The 21,961-nt window shown below is 36.9% G+C and overlaps 1 protein-coding gene across 8 annotated transcripts in view; it reads left to right on the plus strand.

Annotated features, from left to right (window-relative positions):
• Positions 1-21,186, plus strand: part of AHCYL2 (adenosylhomocysteinase like 2) — a 228,261-nt gene extending 207,075 nt beyond the window's left edge. For 7 of the 8 annotated variants that reach the window (XM_077128227.1, XM_077128309.1, XM_077128387.1 and 4 more), the window contains 6 exons: positions 5,963-6,057; positions 14,296-14,394; positions 16,015-16,083; positions 16,206-16,284; positions 17,524-17,644; positions 18,131-21,186. In XM_077128227.1, the coding sequence (XP_076984342.1) occupies positions 5,963-6,057; positions 14,296-14,394; positions 16,015-16,083; positions 16,206-16,284; positions 17,524-17,644; positions 18,131-18,137 (470 nt within the window). In that variant the 3' untranslated portion in view covers positions 18,138-21,186. The other variant, XM_077128538.1, reaches the window with a different exon arrangement.
• The last annotated feature ends 775 nt before the right edge of the window (positions 21,187-21,961 follow it).

Below are 21,961 nucleotides of genomic sequence, written 5' to 3' on the forward strand. Positions count from 1 at the left end.
TGCCTACTGAGCCACAGTGGCCCACCCTTTTGCTCATTTTTTAATTGAGTTGTTTGTCTTTTTCTTGTTGAGTTGAAGAATCTCCTTATATACTCTGGATACTAAACCCTTATCTGATATGTGGTTTCCAAATATTGTCTCCAATTGCATAGGCTCCCTTTTTTTTTTTTTTAACTTTTATATTGTATAGTATAACATTTATACAAAACAAAGAAATAAAAAAGCAATAGTTTTCAAAGCACTCTTCAACAAGTAGTTACAGGACAGATCCCAGAGTTTGTCATAGGCTACAATATGATCCTCTCATATTTTTCCTTCTAGTTGTTCCAGAATATAGGAGGCTAGAGTGTTTAAATACTTTTTTTATCATCACAATCGACTTTTTTTCCTTCTTTTTTTCGTGAACAATAGCATATATACAGAGAAGCTATAAATTTCTAAGCACAGCATAACAATTAGTTGTAGAACATATTTCAGAGTTTGACATGGGTTACAATTTCACAGTTTTAGGTTTTTACTTCTAGCAGCTCTAAAATACTGGAGATTAAAAGAGATATCAATTTAATGATTCAGCATTCATATTCACTTGTTAAGTCCTATCTTCTATGTATAATCTCACCATCACCTTTGATCTTTCCATACCTCTCACTGGGGTTGTTTGGACTATGGCAATTCTAAATTTTTGCTATTTGAAGGGTCTGTCACTAATATGGGGTGGGGAGATGGAACTATCTGCTGTTCTGGAGAGGCTGGGTTATGTTTCAGGACTTATCTGGACCAGAGGCACAGCTGGAGGTTGTAGGTTTTTGGTAAGTTACTCTAGTTCCTGAACCCTTGTGGAATCTTGTATATTGCCCTAGGTGTTCTTTAGGATTGGCTGAAATGGTCCTGCTTGGGGGTTGGCAGGTTATGATAGATAGCGAGGTCTACCTGAAGCTGGCATAAGAGAAACCTCAGAGTAGCCTCTTGACTCTATCCATAGGCAGGCTTTTTATTTTCCTGACAAAGTTCTTTGATACACAACAGTGTTTGATTGAGGAGATCCCATTTACCTATTTCTTTTTTCAATGCTCTTGCTTTGGGTGTAAGGTCTAGGAAACCGCCACCCATTACAAGATTTATAAGGTATTTCCCTACATTTTATTCTTACACTTTTATGATCTTAACTCCGGTTTAGTCTTTGATCCATTTTGAGTTAATTTTTATATAAGGTGTGAGATGTGGATCCTCTTTCATTCTTTTGCATATGGATATCCAGTTGTCCAAACACCATTTATTGAAGAGGCTGCTCTGCACCAGGTGGATTGCCTGACTGCCTTATCAAAGATCAGTTGTTCATAGATGACAGGATCTATTTCTGAACACTCAATTTGATTCCATTAGACAGTGTATCTATCTTTATGCTAGTACCATGCTGTTTTTGACTTGTGTACTTCATAATAAGCTTTAAAGTCAGGTAGTGTGAGAGCTCCCACTTCATTTTCCTTTCCCATGATATTTTTAGTTATTCAGGCACTCTGCCTTTCCAAATAAATTTGGTTATTGTTTTTTCTGTATCTTCAAAGTAAGTTGTTAGGACTTTAATTGGTATTGCATTGAATCTATATAAATCAATTTGGGTAGAATTGATGTCTTAACTATACTTAGTCTTCCAGTCCATGAACATGGTATGCCCTTCCATTTATTTAGGTCCTCCATGATTTCTTTTTTTTTTTTTTTTTTTGGTATGTTGTATGGTGGAGGTCACATTTCCATGATTTCTTTTAGTATTTTCTTGTAGTTTCCTGTGTATAGGTCTTTTGTATCCTTAGTTAAATTTATTTCTAAATATTTGATCCTTTTTGTTGCTATTGTAAATGGAACTTTTTCTTAATTTCCTCTCAGATTGCTCATTGCTAGTGTATAGAAACACTACTGATTTGTAGCCATTGATCTTGTACCCTGCCACTTTGCTGTGCTCATTTATTAGTTCTAGTAGCTTTGCTGTGGATTTTTCAGGATTTCTGACATATAGTATCATGTCATCTGCAAACAGAGTTTTATGTCTTCCTTTCCAATTTGGATCCCTTTGTTTCTTTTTCTTGTCTAATTGCTCTGACTAGAACTTCCAGCACAAAAGTTGAGTAACAATGATGACAGTAGGCATCCTTGTCTTATTCCTGATCTTAGAGGGAAAGCTTTCAGTTTTTCCCCATTGAGGATGATGTTAGCTGTAGGTTTTTCATATATTCCCTTTATCATGTTGAGGAAGTTCCCTTCTATTCCTATTCTTTGAAGTGTTTTCATCAAGAAAGGATGTTGAATTTTGTCAAATACCTTTCCTGCATCAATCAAGATGATCGTGTGGTTTTTCTGCTTTGATTTATTGATATAGTGTTACATTAATTGATTTTCTTGTGTTGCACAGCCTTGCTTACCTAGAATAAATCCCACTTGGTTACAGTGTATAATTCTTTTAATGTGCTGCTGGATTCAATTGCAGGTATTTTGTTGAGGATTTTTGCATCTGTAGTCATTAAGAGATTGGTCTGTAATTTTCTTTTCTTGTAGTATTTTTGTTTGGCTTTGGTGTTAGGATGATGTTAGCTTCATACAATGAGTTAGGAAGCTTTAACTCCTCTTCAGTTTTTTTGAAGAGTTTGAGCAGGATGGGCTCTAATTCTTTCTTGAATGCTTGGTAGAATTCACATGTGAAGCCATCTGGTCCTGGACTTTTCTTTTTGAGGAGCTTCTTGAGGAGTGATTCAGTCTCTTTACTTGTGATTGGTTTGTTGAGGTCACCTGTTTCTTCTCAAGTCAGTGTTGGTTTTTCATGCCTTTCTGGAAGTTGTCCATTTCATCTGCATTGTCTAGTTTATTAGCATGTGGTTGCTCTTAGTATCCTCTCATTACGTCCTTTATTTCTGCAGTGTCAGTTGTTATGTCCCCTCTTCCATTTCTGATTTTATTTATTTGCAATCTCTCTCTCTGTCAGCCTAGCAAAGGGTCCATCAATTTTATTGATTTTCTAAAAGAACCAACTTCTGGTTTTGTTGATTTTCTTGATTATTTTCATATTCTTTATTTATTTTTACTCTGAATTTTGTAATTTCTTTTCTTTGCTTTGAGGTTAGTTTGCTGATCTTTGTCTAGTTCTTCCAAGTGAGCAGTTAATTCCTCAATTTTTGCTCTTTCTTCTTTTTTCATATAGGCATTTAAGGCAATAAATTTACCTCTCAGCATTGTCTTTGCTGTATCCCATAAATTCTAATATGTTGTGTTTTCATTTTCATTTGCCTCGAGATATTTAGTGATTTCTCTTGTAATTTCTTCCTTGACCAACTGGTTGTTTAAGAGTTTATTGTTTAGCCTCCATATATTTGTGAATTTTCTGGCCATCTGCCTGTTATTGAATTCAGCTTCAGTCCATTATGATCCAAGAAAATGTTTTATATAATTTCAATCTTTTAAACTTTATTGAGACCTGCTTTATGATGTAGCATATGGTCTGTCCTTAAGAGTAATCCATGAGCACTTGAGAAAAATGTGTATCTTTGAGGGGTGTTCTGTAAATGTCTGTTAAGTCTAGTTCATTTTCCATGTTACTCAAAATCTCCATTTCTTTATTGTTCCCCTGTCTAGATGGTCTGTTTGTTGATGACAGTACGGAATTAAAGTCTCCAACTATTATGGTAGAGATGTCAACTTCTCTCTTCAGTGTTGTCAGTGTTTGTCTCATATATTTTGGAGCACTCTTGCTTGTGCATAAATATTTATGATTGTTGAATTGTTTCTTTTATTAATACATAGTATCCTTCTTTGTCTTTTAAAATTATTTTACATTTGAAATCTAGTTTGTCGGATATTAGTATGGCTATTTGTGCTCTTTTCTGGTTGTTGTTGAATGAAATATCCTTTTTCAACCTTTTACTTTCAACTTCTTTTTGTAAGGTCTAAAGTGAGTCTCCTGTATACAGCATATAGATGGGTCCTGTTTCTTAATCCATTCTGCCAGTCCATGTCTTTTGATTGGGAGTTTAATCCATTAACATTTAATGTTATTACTGTAAAGGCAATACTTTCTTCTACCATTTTGGTTTTGGATTTTATATGCACATCTATTTTTTTTCTCTTTTTACCTTTACTGATAGTCTTCATTTCTACACTCTTCTCCACACCCCTCTCTCCTGCCTTTTCCTATCTGCCTCTAGTGATCCCTTTAGTATTTCTTGTAGAGCCAGTCTCTTAGTCAAAAATCCGCTCAGTGATTGTTTGTCTGAAAATATTTTAATCTCCCCCTCATTTTCAAAGACAGTTTTCTGGGTGTAGAATTCTTGGTTGACAGTTTTTCTCTTTCAGAATCTTAAATGTATCATATCACTGCCTTCTTACCACCATGGTTTCTGCTGAGAAATTCACACATAGTCTTATTGAGCTTCCCTTGTATGTGTTGGATTGCTTTTCTCTTGCTGCTTTCAGAATCCTTTGTCTTTGACATTTGACAATCTAATTAGCATGTGTCTTGAAGTATGTCTATTTGGATCTATTCTGTTTGGGGTTCGTTTTCCTTTATAATTCTGTTTTAGAAAGGAAAGTACAAATATTTAAGAATAAAAATATATATGTAGCCTCAGAGATAGCTGCAGGCAGAAAAGAGGGAAAATCAGAAACTGTTCTTGGCTCACATATCATGCAGTTCACCCATTTAAAGTATACAATGCAATGTTTTCAACTAATTTCACAGAGTTGTGCAACCATCACAATCTAATTTTTTTATTGAGATATAATTCACATATCTTAAAATTCACCCTTTTAAAGTATACAATTCAGTGATTTTTAATATTTCCAATCTGATTCCAAACCATTTTCATCATCCCAAGAAGAAACCCCTATATCTATTAGCATTCACTCCTCATTCTACCCTAAATTCTCCCATAGCTGTAGATAACCACTAATTTACTATCTATCTCTATAGATTTGCCTATTCTGGACATTTCATATAAATGGAATCATAAAGTATGTGATCTTTTATGACTGGCTTCCTTCACTTAGCATAATGTGTTTAAGGTTCATCCACATTTAGCATCTATCAGTACTCATTCCTTTTTATTGCAGAGTTATATTCCATTGTATGGATAATACCACATTTTGTTTATCCATTCATATTGGAAGATATTTGGGTTGTTTTCATTTTTTTGGCTATTGCGAATAATACAGCTGTCAACATTCGTGAGTAAGTTTTTGTGTGAATATCTGTTTTCAGTTCTCTTGGGTATATAACTGGGAGTGGAATTGCTGGGTCATTGAGGAATTGCCAAACTGTTTTTCAAAGTGTCTATACCATTTTACAACCTACCAGCAATGTATGCATGTTCTAATTTCTTCCACACCTTGCCAATACTTGTTATTGTCTGTCTTTTTTATTATAGTTATTCTTGTGAGAGTGAAGTGGTATCCCATTGTGGTTTTGATGTGCATTTTCCTAATGGTTAATGATATTGAGCATCTTTTCATGTGCTTATTGGCATTTGTATATCTTCTTTAAAATGTCTATTCAAATCCTTTTCCCATTTTTAAATTGGGTTATTTGTCTTTTTATTGTTGAGTTATAAGTATTCTTTATATAATCTGGGTATATGTCCCTTATCTGATATATGGTTTACAAATATTTTCTCCCATTCTGTGGGTTGTCTTTTCACTTTCTTGGTATTGATTGTAGCACAAATGCTTTTAATTTTCATTTGTCCAATTTACCTATTTTGGGGGGGGGGGGGTACTTGTGCTTTACTTGTCATATCTAAGAAACCATAGTCTAACCCAAGGTCACAAACATCTACTTCTTTGTTTTCTTCTAAGGGTTTTGTAAATTTACCTCTTTCATTGGGTCATTGATCCATTTTTTAGTTTAATTTTGTGTATGGTGTGAGGTAGGGGTCAAACTTCATTCCTTTGCATGTAAATACATCTCTCTTCTGTTTTTAAGGTAACAAGAATGTGGTAACTAGAGAGCACTTGGACCGTATGAAGAACAGCTGCATCGTTTGTAACATGGGACATTCCAACACAGAGATTGACGTGGTAAGATCAAGTAACTCATTATTCTTTCCCTTTACTTCCCAAGAGACATACTGGAAGAGGGAAGGGTAGGGTCACCAGCTACCTTGAACATGGATGGCTGTCCTGGCAGGGTTGTCCACAATCTGTTCTTACTAGCCCTCTTGACCTGTGCTTGTGGATAGTATAAAGTTTCTTCCTTTCAGCTTAATCATTTCAAATGATTAACCTCTTCCACCTAAGCATGATACCTACTTACACTGTAAACCATTTTATCCTGCTCGAGTATATTTAGGATTGAGAGCTGGGTAAATTCAAAACTACGGAAATGTGAGTCAATGTGGTAGTCAGTATTTTGGGGATGTTTGATTTTCCATAAAGATGAGATGAGTAGGTTGTTCCAAGAAAACAACTCAAGGGAGAAAAATCTATGGATCAGAGAGCATTGCTTGACTGTGTCTGTCAAATACAGTACAACCTCCTTTTATGTGCCCAATATGTTCCAAGACCCTTTGCCTAAGTTGAAAAATAGTACATAATAGTGAAACTCATTATTTAATGAATATTTCTTATACGAATGTACCTATCACAAATTTTTTCATAACTAAGGCAAATAAACACTCTAATAATAAATAAAAATTAATCATAGAAATAGTTTTTAAATTCCTATTTTCACTTTACCTTTATTTTTTTCAATTGCCAACCACAAATTCCTGAATTCATGTGTTGAGTTCATGTAAAGTGAGATCCTACTGTAATTCCTTCTTTTCTCTACCTCTTTCAATGAGCTAAATATCCCTTTATGCATTCTCCAATCTGTAGTAATTGGGTCTATAGGTGTCACAATCAATGCAGTGTCATTCTGTAGTAGCATTTATTCCTAAAACCTGGAAAATCTATCACTTTGTTTCTTTAATTTTATTATATTCACCCTATTATATTCAATCCAATTTTCCAGTAGTACTGGGTCCTACCAAGTGGCCCAAGTAATAGTAAATGGAAGTGTTATTTATTTCTTTCAGACCTACCAAAATATCTCTCAGTGTGACTTATATTCTGGTTTTACATTTTTATGGCACAACTCTATTTCTCTATGGGTAACTGGCTCAAGCAAAGCATGCTTTCATCTCCAGTGAGGGCTGCTCTGATTGAGTTTCAACATTGCTAGGTAAGGATCAGTCAGTATTTCAAGAGCCTGTTGGATAATATCTATTTTTAATTATTTCTCTTTTTAACTCTATCCTCTGTTCTTCTGTTATTGAAAATAGCTGGAAAAACAACCTACCAAAGCCTATTTCTATTCTTGAGGTGTTTGAATGGCATGATTCCATACTCTTTCTTACCATGATACTTTGTTTAGAACAAATAATTCAGTTTTTTCTTCTCTTTTTTTTTAAAAAAAACTTTTACTTATGTGCCATGCTGCCCATTTACTGAATGGTCAAAGATATTAAAATTTCTAAAACTGTCTCTAGTACATGATTTTTCTTTTAAGGATTGAGCTACTTGGAGAGCCCCCAAATAAGAAAAATCTACAGGGAGGTAGTCATACCTTGGGCACTGATGAGAAATCTTCAAAGTAGGGGATGGAAGGAAGGAATTTCCCCTTGAAACCCCCAGAAAGCTCCAAAATAAAAATAACTCTAAATACAACCATATAACTTTTGTATTTTTCAAATGTAAAAATTTCCCTCATCTCATTTCATTCTTTTGACCACCAGTAAGGTTTCATTCTTATTCCTGATTTTACAAAAGAAAACTAAGAAATTAAAACATTGTTCAGTTTTATATATATATATTAATTCAAAAGTGAAATTACAGCACAAAATCTAGGTTTTTTGACTCCTGGTCCAGGGTCTTTTTCCTCTATTTTGTATTATTACCTCCCTCACAACTTCTAGATTACTTCCAAAGTGTGGCAAGTAACATCTGTCTCCTCCCAAGGCAGCCCTGAATGTAAGTCATGTCTCAAGATAAAGGCCAAGAGACTACATCTGGTCACAAATTTTTACTGTGTGATTACTATATGCCAGGTGCTGGTTTTGGAGTGCTTGGAGTCAGTAACAAAACAAAGATCTGCTGCTTGGCATGGAGCCTCCATTCTAGTGAGAAGAAAGACAATAAACATAATAAATAAGTAGAGTTTTACTATTATAGAAGGCTAAAGCACCATGGAAAAAAAGGAAAAGTAGAGCATGGTAAGGAGAATCAAGAGTGCTGGATTGTAATGTTAAATAGAGGAATTAAGGTAAGCCTTATTAAGAAGGTGATATATGAGCAGACTTGATGGAATTAGCTGTGTGGACTTAAGGTGAAAAGCATTTCAAGAAGAGAGAACAGCCAGTGCATATAACCTAAGAGGCAGTGTGCGTGGTCTGTTTGCGAAATAAGGAGACCAATGTGGTTGGATCAGAATGAGCAAGGGATGGGAGAGTAACAGGCCAGATCTTATAGGGATTTATGAGCCATTGTAAGAACCCTGGATTTTTTTTTTTCAATTACAAATTATTTTATTCAATGAATTTCCATTGCAAAGTTCAGACACCCTCAGATCACAGTAATACTGCATTACCCTTCCCGGTAGTTCTCCACAAGGACAAATTAACACTTTATTTTATTATCTTTTTTTTTAGAAAAGCAATAGTGGTTTTTTTTTTTTGCATATTCATCATCATGATCATTTCTTAGAACATTTGCATCAATTCAGAAAAAGAAATAAAAAGACAGCAGAAAAAGAAATAAAACGAAAACAGAAAAAAGAAATTATACATACTATACCCCTTACCCCTCACTTTCATTGATCACTAGCATTTCAAACTAAATTTATTTTAACATTTGTTCCCCCTATTATTTATTTTTATTCCATATGTTGTACTCATCTGTTGACAAGGTAGATAAAAGGAGCATCAGACATTATCATTATACAATCATCAAGAAACATGGCTACTACACACAGCTCTACATTTTCAGGCAGTTCCCTCCAGCCTCTCCATTACATCTTGAATAACAAGGTGATATCTACTTAATGTGTAAGAATAACCTCTAGGATAACCTCTCGACTCTGTTTGGAATCTCTCAGCCATTGACACTTTGTCTCATTTCACTCTTCCCCCTTTTGGTCGAGAAGGTTTTCTCAATCCCTTGATGCTAAGTCTCAGCTCATTCTAGGATTTCTGTCCCACAGTTGCCAGGAAGGTCCACACTCCTGGGAGTTATGTCGCACATAGACAGGGGGAGGGTGGTGAGTTTGCTTGTTGTGTTGGCTGGAGAGAGAGGCCACATCTGAGTAACAAAAGAGGTTCTCTTGGGGGTGACTCTTAGGCCTAATTTTAAGTAGGCTTGACCTATCCTTTGTGGGAGAACCCTGGATTTTAATCTTTTAATTTTAAGAAAAATAGGGAGCCACTGGAGAGTTTAAAGTAGAAGCATAACAATCTGACTTGCATTTTTAAAGAATAGTTTTTATTTAAAAAGGATTACCCTGGCTGCTCTGTTAAGAATATACCCTAGCTTTGCAGGTACTGCAAGGTAACCCCAGTGTCTGCCGCTGGCATGGGCCAAGGACCAAATCTCACTTTTCTTTGTGCTTTTCTTAGCAGAGGGTGTATGGCTAAATTGAATAGTCCAGAGAGGGAGATGCTAAAATGAACTTTTAAAAAGTTAAATTACTCATTTTATATTTCCTATGGTGTCATAGGAAATATAAAATGAAATTTAAAAGAAATAGTTAACTAAACTAATAATTTAAACCAAATGTTTATTCACTGCTTAGCAAAGTTGTATTGAATACCTGATCTGTTTGGTATTAAGTACTAATTGGCTAAAGAAATACAAGTGAACAACATCCCTGCTCTCATGGAACTTATATTCTAGTGGGGGGGAAATAGATAATGAATGAACGAATGATTTATATCATCACTTAGTGCTTTGTATTGAAAATAAAGCAAGGTGAGGACATAGAGAATGATAAAAACACTATTTTAGTTAGGGCAATTCAGGATGGTCTCTGTGAGGAAATAAAATTTGAACACAACTCTGAATCAAGTGAAAAAGCAAGCCATCTGAGTATTCTCTGCATAAAGAACAAAGATCCTGAGGTGGGAAAATGCACTTAGTGTTTGAGAAACAGAGAAGAGGGCATTTGGGCAGAAGAAAAGAGTTCTAGGAGGTATAGTGGGATTATGCTAGTCTTTGTACACCATAGTAAGGACTTCAGATTTTATTCTAGGTATGAAGGAAACTATTGGAAAGTTTTGAGCAGATTAGTGACAAAATCAGACAGATCTTTGAAAAGATTACTCTGTTGTATAAAGAAAATATTTCTGGAATTCAAATAATAGGGAGAAAAAGAGATTACCTCAGTATTTCAGATGAAAAGGTGGTAGAATGTGGATTAGATGGGTAAGCGATTTTGTCAAGGTAGAATCAATGGGATTTGCTAATGGATTGGGTGTAGAGTGTGAGAAAAAGAAACTGTGCAGGAGAATTAGTAAGTTTTTATCCAGCTATTTTTAATAATAGCAAAATTAATGTGTTTTTTAATCAGAATGTATAGTTTTACCTAATCTTGAGATATTGGCTCCTGCTTGTTTAGGAAAGAGTGAGTAGCATATAAAAAGAGTTGGTCATTTAGAAAACTGCATTCCTTTCTAAGAAACATTAATCCTCTGAATACTTGGGAAACCTGGATAGAAATTGTGCTCTTGGCTGTCACTTGACCGTGTCTTTCTCTTATATATTTCTTTTCTCTTGAAAGCAGGCCTGCTTACTCATATGCATCATATAAAAGGCCTGAGTAATTGGGAGTTTCACAGTTGAGGTGATTAAACCATTGCGCATGTAAGGTTTAAAAGTTTTTGTCAGCCTAAGTAAGATTCACTGTGCAGTGGTTGTCCAACCTGACACTGTTGACTCCATGCTTTGCAAGATGAATCACAATCATTCTCCCTGAAAAAAAATGAAGTATGCTGTTCATAATCACATAAATTGTACTTTTGGTTTGTAACTCTACTTTGTACTTCCTGCATCTAAAAGGCAAATACATAAAATGTAACGATAGACCAGTAGTTTTAGACTCAGAATGTATAAACATGCAATTTGTAATAAGAACTACATAAAGGTGGAGGGATGCAGAAGTATAAGAACATAGTTTGTGTATACTATTGAAGTTAAGCTGGTATCAAAGCAGATGAGATTGTTATAGGCTGGTAAAATTTAAACCCCATGGTAATTACAAAGAAAATATTGGAGATTGCAAGCTGAGTGAGGCAGAAATTAGAATAGATGTTGCTAGGGGCTAGGGACAAGGGGAATGGGGAGTTATGTAGGTTTTCTTGTATGGGGACACAGGAAAGTTTTAGTAATAGAAGGTGGTGACAGGATCACCAAATGGTATGCATGGAGTGGTTGAGATGGGAAACTTTAAGTTTGGATATGTTCCCACAATAAAAAAAGAAAGAGCAACTGAAGAGACAGTGCCAATTTAAGGCATTACATGATCCTGGGCAGGATTTAACAAGAGAGGAGAGAAGGCTGAAAAGGACATTATTGGGAAATATGAAAAAAATTGGTATGTAGACTGTAAACTTTATAACAGTGTTAAATTTCTTGAATTTGAAACTGCATTTAAGGTAATTGTGTAAGTGAATATCTTGTTCTAAGGAAACATATGGCAGTATTAAGTGTACAAGGCATGATGTAAATATTCAGAAGATGGATTGATAACTGTATAGTTAGACATGAATTGATAGAATGATATGACAAATATGGCAAAATGTTAAACATCAGTGGATCTGGATATCTGCGGAAATAGATGTGTGTTGGAGTTCTTGTTGTGGAATTTGTATTATTTTTGTAACTATCCTGTAAGTTTGAAATTATTTCAAAATAAAAAGTTTAAAATTAAAAAAAAAAATCACATAAGATCAATTTATGTTGCGAGTATAATGAATGACTAATTTACAATGAGACATACACCTAGTTTGGAAAAGTAAATTTCAAAGGAAACCCTTTTCCTGGTAGACTGATTAATGATTGTGAATCCAGAGCAGAGATAATCGGATATCTTTAAAGAGATTCCTGTAAATATATGCTGGCCAAGGAAACCCCTTCTTTAGAGGAGTGTGCCTGCCAGATAGTCCTTGAAGTTCAGGTTAAAGGAGCTCTCTTGATCCATGCTAGAGATAACCACATTTCTCTCCAAAGCTCTTTTTAAAACCTTCTCAGGGTTTTTTTGCTTTGGATTGCATCAAAGCCAGTCCATCTAAATTGCCTTTAATAAGCATTAATCCTTTTATTATGTTCATTAAACGTTCCCTTTCCTTGACTCTACTATATCTTTTCCCCCAAAAGAATACCTTCTCGTTCAGTAGACTGTTTATCATAGTGTCAGCTCTTTGCCCTCAAGCCCCAGGATTGCTTATCCACTTGTAAAGGTTCAGGGTATAAAACATTCAGAACCTGAAATACTTTAAAGTACCATCATCTCTGTAAAAATGCCCAATGTTACCAAAGAGTACTCTTGGATCTAGATGTTTATTGCCTTCCAAATGCTGAGGAATTTACCTTGTATATCCTTAAGGTCCCCAAATGGCCCATTTGCATAAGCCCTTTTTAAATCTATTTACATTGTTTATTTCTAAAATTTATTTTTTTAATTCTAATTTTTAAGCAATACAATCGGTTTTAAAATTCAGGCGATATAAATGTGTTTAAAAGTAAAAAGTAAAAAAATTGCAAAATTGAGTATATACTGTATATATATTATTCTGCAACTTGATTTTTTCACTTCACAATAAAGAAAATTTTTCATGTTAACATATAATAGATCTCTTTTTAAGAGTTGCATAATATTCCATTGTATAGAATACAATGATTAATTTAACATTCCCTTGAATTACATTTTTTTTGCTATTGCCAATAACATGAGATTGCACATTCTTGGGCAATTACTTTTATGAACTTTGAGCAAGTGTTTCTGTAGGATAGAGCCCTAAAAGTGAAACTGACTGCTCAAAGATTAGGTACATATAAAATTTTGCTGGCTACTGCCAAATTGGCCTTGGGAAAGGTTGAACCAATTTATGACATTTGATATCTCAAGAAATTTTATATATGTTTTCCATATACCATCTGGAATACACTGAAATATAATTATAGGTTTTTCCCACTAGATTGGTACTTCCTCTGGGACAAGGGCTGTGTATTTCTAAACATTAGTTGAGCACCCACCCCACTGTATGCTAGATAGACTTTGGGGATACAAAAATGAGAAGGAGATATGGCCCCTGAGCTCATAGTCTATTTATATTAGTGTCCTTTGCTACAATGACTAGCATATGATATGTTACTCAGTAAATGATTATCATATAACTACTATCTTTATTTGTCTGAAAATTATTACTTGGCAGACCTTCTCAGTTTTACCAAGAGAGCCATTGGGTAGTTTTAGAATTTCCATTTTAGGTATTTCCTATAGGAAGGAGTTATCTTAAGTCTCTGACTGTTATTTGATTGCTACTGATAATAAACTTAACATTTCTTCTCTTGTTCTCTGAATATACAATATACAGAAATGGAAGGAGGGCAAGCCTTTGGGAGCCTTACTCTACCATTAAACAGTCCTTTAAAGGTTACCACACAGAGTTGTGCACTTAGGTCACAAAGCTTCTGTAACTTTAGGGTGAATCGCCATCATTGAGAAGGTAGAACCTGGGACATTGGGAGATGAAGGCAAAGCTTTGGGCCCTAGCATGCTATATTTAGGACATTCAGCCTTCTCTAACAAATACCACTCAACTCTGATCCTCCTTTTTTTCATTGTCTCTTCAGCTCTTATGTACTCAGTTTGCACTGTATTTCTTCGCATTTGTTTGCATGTTGTTTTGTAAGCATTTTGAAGGGTTTCTCCTCCCTCACATATGTATTGTTTTGTGTCCCCAACTAAACTGTGAGCTTTTTGAAGACAGAAACCATGTCTTTGGTTTCTTTTGTATTTCCCATAGCACCTTGTACTGTGCTCAGCAGAGAGTGGGCGTACAATATATGTCCTGGAATGACATCCTGAGTGATCCCTCCCTGGCTGGGCCTAAGATTAACCCCCCTGAAATGGAACAGTCCTAACCAACCCAGGACAGGTATTCTCCATCTGGCATGTTGGTTGCTCCTTTCAACTTTCTATTTGAAATGGCTCCCCTCAGCATCTTTCCATCCACAAAGTGGAACTTGCCACAGCTGTTGATGTCCTTGCTGCATGTGTTCCAGGCGAGTCTGCGGACACCAGAGCTGACCTGGGAGCGAGTGAGATCCCAAGTTGACCATGTAATATGGCCAGATGGCAAAAGAATAGTACTTCTTGCAGAGGTAAGACCTGTGGCTAGCACAAAGAGATCCATCCCTGACAGGAGAGACTGCAATACCAGGTCTCCTCCTCCTCATGTTCTCTCTTACTTTCAACTCTTTCCCTTAAACACAAGTATAACTACTTTACCAATGCATTTTACTTGTAACTGTGAAAGGTCTTTTCATTGAGCAATTATACTATTTTGGTTCCCCACTTTTCACCAATTATCCTGTCTCTTCATGTCACTCTACAGGTTGAGTCAGATAATGACTATTACTGTGAAAGAAATTAACTGATAGAACCAATGCCACTTTGAGTGATGCTTACAAAGAAATAATGTCATTTGTGGGATGGTTAAATCAAAAGTTAAATCAGATATTCCTGACTGTGACTATCCTAGGCAAGCTCTGGAAAAGTCATATCTTTGCCTCTAGGTTCCCTGTTTTTAACCCCCATTCCTCTGAATTGATCCAGACATGTAGTAGGTGTGCAGTTATGTATTTGTTGTTTGATTAATATTTCCCCATCCTCTTCTTCAAGTGCAGACTTGTTCTTGACTTTCATTCTATTAAGCCTTCATGTCAATGTGTGACCACCTTTCCTTTCACGAAAGTTCCTCTTCCTTAGTCCTGGATTCCTTGACAGCTATGATGATGTCCCCTGTTCTTACATTTTAGTGTCCTCCTGTTTAGGGAAACATAACAAAATATGGATGGTAATAATACTCTGTCATGGGTTTTGATTTTCAGTTTCTTTTCTTTTTTTTTAATCAAAGAAACTGAATATGAAAATATAAGAGATATACTATCCTTATCTGGGGGCCCATAAATTTATTGTTTTCTTCATCTTTTTCTGACATTTCTCATCTTTTCAAATGCTTTCAGACATCTGTAAAGATACTGAATTATTTCTTCACAAGGAAGGAGTGTGTACAAGGAAGAGGTGGGCAGGTTTTTAACTTTGATGTCAGCCTGCTGTCTGGTGACTTATTTCTAGTTTCCCTGGGAGGTCCCACCTAGTAATTTTGGTGACAAAACCATGCACCACAGTTGTTCTTGGCTACTGTGACTTGAGCGATAAAGGTAGCCAGGTTTCCTAGGAAGCAAAGTAGGAAAGGATAGGATTGGGGGCAGTTTCTAGCTGTTCTCTGAATCACCCATTCAAAATACAAGTTTGTCCTTGAATTCAGGAGAGAAAATCAGCATACCTTCCTAAATCCAAAGACATCTCTCTTCACAACTTGGAGAGCCCTCCCCTTTCAAATCAGGATTTGATTAAATTGTTGTTTGGGACAGTTTTTCAAAGGAATGTTGATGCTTCAGAACAAGAATATTCTGCTGGAGAGAGTAGAAAATTCAAGAGAAATACACCTTTCCTTGGCATACGGCTTAGTATCCTATGGCCCTCTCTATTCCCTTTTGTACAATCCCAGAGATCTTTTATCTGTTACTTTCATCAGATGTTCCAGAATTTTTTGTGGTTTCATTTAAATACCAATCAAGTCATTTCTATTTATTGACTATCTGTTTTTTTGTCCAGCAATGTTAGTTGGGAAGTGATTAGAAAGTGGTAGTTGTGCTCCTTCACACCTCAAAGTCCAGACAGTTCGTCCTAACTAATTCTGAACCCTTGTTCTCTAGGGTCGTTTGCTGAATCTCAGCTGCTCTACAGTGCCTACATTTGTGCTCTCAATCACTGCTACTACTCAGGTGAGCCTCCAGAGTGGGGATGCAGTGGGCCTGGAGAGAGTCCTCAGACCATCAGGGTTTCACGTAATATGGGGTAGACTGCTGTGAATGGCATGTCAGCATCCATCTCTCTGCTATTCTAGGCTCTCGCCTTGATAGAGCTTTACAATGCTCCCGAGGGTCGCTATAAGCAGGATGTCTACCTGTTGCCCAAGAAAATGGGTAAGCGTGTGCTCTTCCTGCCCCATCCTTGCCAAAGTAGTCTAGAGTCAGAGGCTAAAAGAAGTTTGGAGACATTCAATTTCTTATGGATTAAAAAAAAAAAGGATACCTTTATTTTGTAAAAGTAGCATTGGGATTCCTAAATTTCATTTCCAGTTGATTTATCACATTTTCTACATGGGATGCCCTAGTGAAGTCATGACATTTTGCTGTTATTTAGTTTACCAGCCCATGATTTTAAGGATTTTCTTTCTACAAATCTTGTAGCAAGAATCTTATAGGAGAAAGAAAAACCTTTCCCCAAGGGAGAGGAATCAACTCCTACTTTGTACATCTGGTTTACTCCAGTTCTAGGCTGCTAAATAGCCAAAATCAAATTTTTCTCAGACCAAGCAAGATTTTTCATGCTGTGTCTTCTAACTCTGATCTCATTGCTTCAGGCCAAAGGAGAGACTCTGAATGGCTTCTGTCAAGAGTTTAGTTATGTGTTTCATATGAGAGAAACAAACTGTATGCGTTTCTAAAGACTCTTTCTTAAGCATATGAACTGATATGGTATGTTTATAAACTCCTTAGGCAAAAATCAGAGAATAAATGAGCTTTACGTTTTATTTTGCTTCAATAAAATACATAGCATTTATTAGAAGTTGATGTATTTTCCATTTACCAGATGCTCTGGAAGGAAATAAAAGAAATAGGGCAGACATATTATGACCAAATGTACAATGGAGTTGGGAAGAATTAAACACATACATAGGAAATCACCTAAAATTATAAATAAGTAACATGTATTGGGATAATAGACTACAAACAGAAACCCATAAGAACTAAGAGCAAAGCAATCAGTGTAGCCTCCTTCTTAGTTATGCCTTCCAAATTTCCCCAGGTGTTAGTTTTCTCAGTTATCCAAAGTATAGAGTCCAAGGCAGAACTAAAGTTTGAGATTCCAATTTTTAGTTCCTCTAATACCCCATCCTTTCTTTTAGTCCTTAAAGCCTATTGCTTCTTTCAACTCTTTGTCACCTTTCTGGGGAGAAAAAAAGATTCGAGGCTGAAACAGCTGGTAAGGAAAAAATGTTATAGCACTGAGAATCATTGGGCTTGAAGCTCCAGTGAGAATTTTTCATTTTTCACTCCAAGAATTAGAAGATGTATTCCAACTTTTTAAGCCTGGCCTGGGAAGAGCAGCCAGACAGGAGGCATGGATGCTTATACTAGGAATTCTGTGATCTGTTCCAGATGAGTATGTGGCAAGCCTACACCTGCCCACCTTTGATGCCCACCTGACAGAGCTGACAGATGAACAGGCCAAGTATTTGGGACTCAACAAGAATGGACCCTTCAAGCCTAATTACTACAGGTACTTGGGCTCCTCAGAAAACAGGGAGGAATTCTGGAAGCTGGGATAGTGATGAGCTTCCTGCACTGAAATTGATCTCTGCATGCACCACCCTATTTATATGAACTCAGAAAAATAGACTCACCCCCCTTCAATGCCCTCAACTCCCCCCACCCCCCGACAGGGCTCTTCAAGGTCACCTCCAATGTTAGTGTTTCTTTTCCTGAACTTTCCTTTTGGACGTAGAGAGGTGGAGCTCAATTGAATATATGGCTATTTGCTCATTAAATAGTGTTCCCATCCTGAATTACCTTTCTCCATTTCATTTTCTTGCTATGATATTTATATCTTTATGGGAAAATACTGATATGAAAAAGAGCCACAGTAATCTACCCTGAGCATACACTCCAGAAAAGTCCTTGCCTCCTTGTATCTTTAGGTAGGCTTTTTTGTCCCAGTATCCCCACAAGCTGATAACATCAGTCTCATCTTTCTTTTTCCCTCCAGGTATTAAGTTCCTGTAACTCAAGCCAGAAGAAGTTTTAGGGAATAGAACTCCAAGTCTTTTCTCACTACTATACAGGAAATAATCCAGCAAGCTGCTTCTCCAATCAGAGCTGCCTGCCGTGCTCACCCTATAGACCATATGTTAGGTTATTTATTTATTAAAATCTAGAATCCTGTGCCTGTTAAGCCTTGGCCCAGAGTGTGGTTACTGCCTTGAGGGCCTTAAGAGCCACAGAGACAGGCTGAGAAAGTAAAGAAATGGGATAACTATTCCCAGTACATTTTTTGCATCATTCCCCAATGACTGAAAAATGGCCATTTTTCTGTTGTCCAGGACCAGGAGTTAGTCCAGGGATTCCACACTCCTTGTTTCCTGGGGTTTTCTGGAATAAATTTTCAGCAGCTGCCTTTCTCAGCTTTGGCCCTTCCCCAGGTGAGGCCTTTTGGAAAGCACTGAATTAACCTGGCCTGGGTTCCCAGCCTTGACCATCACTATCACTGCCTTCTTTATAAAATGGTTAGCAAGAAAGGAGTGTTATGGCTTTAGCAAGCTACACCAAGGACTCAGCTATACCTGTGCCTGTGCCTGTGGGGGTCTCCTTCCTTTCCCAGGACTCCTTTCTTCTTGAATATCTATGTCCATTTTAACACTCTCTGGTTCTAAGAAGAATGTGCCTCCATTATGTCCTCAGCAGCTCTGGTATTTGTCAACCACTTGTTTTGCCATCTTTCTAACCTATCCAAACACTGCTCAGGAAGTGGGAGGTCAGCTCCCCTGGGACTCATAGTTTTACTTCCTTGTGATTTAACCAGATAGTTTCCCAGGAAGCCCCCTCCAGATTGGCACCATCTCAGAAAAGAAGTACTTACTGTAAAACACTGCTTCCTGGAACTTCCTGTTATTGACTGAAACTAATTCTGAAACTGAGTAGGGAAAGACATACTTTCCAAGGGAGTTGGGGAGTTAGGGCTTTGGAAATGGGACAGGTATTTTAGCCCACAGCTTGACATACCTGCTTTCTAAACAAGCAGAGTGTATTTGTCTTCCGGGAAGGGCTTTGCAGCTTAACTGGCCAAGCTATACAAATATGACACTGTACTCTGTGTCCAAATGATCAAAGCTAGTTTTACTAGTTTGAACCTTATCAGAATAAGTCATCCTTTTGGCCATTGCCATCAATGAAACCAAGACCTAATGGCTCTGCAATCGGATCTGTGTCTGCAATCTGACCTTTCTTCTCTGCCAGGATATCATGTTATGTTCTGGTCTCTTCCATCTAAGCATTCTGTATTCAGAATTTCTTGAGTAACCCCAGCACTGCAAAGAATTTATTAATGTGTGCATCATAAAATTTTATGTCCCACCCAAGAGTTGGATTCCTACTGAAGGGTTCCACTGGCACGAGGTTGGTAATAAGAGTTAAAATCTAGAGTGACCCTAGGCATCTTGAATTAAATGAGTCCCCTTTCCCCCACACCAATCTTAACACTCTCAAGTTTGTCTTCCCATTTTTTTTTCTTTTCTTTTCTTTTTTTCTGGTCTGCCTCAAAGATCGAAGACCAGGGTAATTTAAGGAAATAAAAGACCACCCAGGGTCACTGTAACCTTCCCACTCTGATTCTCATCCTTGTGTCCCCACTCTCCAACTTCCACTGCTCTTCACATGTGCCCTCAGGGCTAGTCTGAAAAGGCCCTTACTTGTGGAGGTAGAGAGGTGGAGCTTGGGTACATTTGGGTAGATGGGGCTATTTGCCTCATTAAATAGTACACAGCTCAGCCCATGGAGTTTGATTCTTTGGAGGCTGTGTGTCTCAGCAAGTATTGGTGAAGTACCACATACATGGCTGTATTTCCCTATAAGGTTGATAATAAATGCTGAAAATTCTACCAGGCACCTCAATTTTTCCTTTTGCTTACAGTCCTGATTTTTTAATTAATTGGAGCCCTTAGCAAAAGATTTGGATCTTTTGTACCTCATCTTATATGCAGAGCAGATTCAATTAGGCAAAAATATGGATTCTAGTCTATAATGTTCTTAGGCCAAAAATCTTAACACGTTGTTCTCAGCAAAGCCTGAATCTGTGGAGCTCAGCATGTGCTAAACCTTACAGAGTATACTATGCCCTGTTAGAGTGAAGAGGCCCATTTCAAACAAAAAGAGAGCCATGCTGGGGACTTAAGTGAGATTGCTAGTGTTGCTGCCCATGGTGAGGTATTTGCCTTTGAGAATCAGAAGATTTCTCTTTCTCTTTCTGGGAACCCTGTTTCATCACCCATAGAAAAAAAAGGCCTAGGCCTACTCCTGAGAATTTGGGCTTACCCTTAGTGTTGGAATCTGGTCATTATTCCCTTTACCCTTGGAATCAGAACAAATATGTCATCTTCTCTACAAGTTCTCACTTTAGATGCATCCTAGGTCTGGAAATATGGGAAAGAGAGGTAATTATCTCTATGTGTGTGGCCCTGGCCTGTGGGGATACATTCCATTTTCCCTACAATGAATTTGTGCTACTTTCCAAGATCTTTTTTTTTAAATCTTATTAATTGAAATATTGTTTTCTTTTTCTCATTAAAAAAAATTGTATCTGATACAACTTTTCTTTGCCCTCCCACCTCCCCATCCTACCGTTCCATATGAGCACGGCTTCCCATGGCCATATACTCCTGCAAAGCTTTTCTGCTGCTTGGCTTTTCTCTGAACAGATCTGAAATTGCTGCTCCTGTGGTTTTCTGAAAATTAGCTTTGTCACAGTTTAAAAAAAAGAAATTAAAATGCATTGTCGCATTAAGCTTTTTTAACAGGAAAATTACGGAAAGAAAATAGGCAACACCAGCAAATTATATGTGGTCAAGTTCTGAACTATACATACATATATATGTATATCTCAAAAAATAATCATCTAATTCTTACTGTCATCTTATTGAAAGGAAATAAGACCTCTGAGGTATGTCATTTCTGAGAGGCTCTTGGAAATCTGTATGTCTGAGTGATTGTATTAGATCAGCAATAATGACTATGTAATCTCAAAGACAAATAAAATATTCCTAAAATGCATTCTTGTCTTGAGAGTATTCCTTACTTCTGTGATCTAGGAATTCCACAAAGATGGGAGTTGCCTCTGGGCAACACACTAGAGAGACTGTTGTGGGGTGAGGATGTGAAAAGGTGAGGCAGTTACAAATAAGTATGTTTGAATGTACTTAGTCTTGAGACCCTTATTCCATGGGATGGAGTCACTCCACTAATATACCTTATCCCCCTTACCTGGTGTGTGTGTAGAAAACCTGCTTTCTTAGAACCCTTATCATGTGCTGTGAAGTTGAGAAGTGTAGGCTTAAGGCAGGGATGCAAAAGCCTGGCTTTAAGTCCCCCAAGCCCAATGTGTGTTGCCCTTGGCTGAAGAACACAAGAAGTCAGTATCCCCACCGCTTGAGGCCAAAGGACCCTGACACCTAGGATCTGATTACATCCAACCAATAGGAAGAAAAAAGTGAATCAGGTAAAAGTTTATCTCTTTAAATTAGAGACATAGAAATTTGGGTGCTTTGGGTCCTTGTTTCAGGCTTGCTGCGCTAGTTTCTCAAAAGAGCTTGGGCTTTGAATTAGACTAACTTGGATTTGAAGTTGTATGACATGGCCAAATTATGTAACCATTTGGAGTCTCAGTTTTCTTGCCTTCAAAATGGATAGTGCTTATCTGCTAGGGCAAGGATTTAACTATCTGATTTATAAAAATGCTGTTTACAGAGCCTGGCACACATCATATACTGCATAAACATCAATTCCCTGCCTCAGTCTGGGGCCTACAGCATCCATTGCCTCATTATAC

Source organism: Tamandua tetradactyla, chromosome 1 (assembly GCF_023851605.1).
Source record: "Tamandua tetradactyla isolate mTamTet1 chromosome 1, mTamTet1.pri, whole genome shotgun sequence".
NCBI lineage: Eukaryota > Metazoa > Chordata > Mammalia > Pilosa > Myrmecophagidae > Tamandua > Tamandua tetradactyla.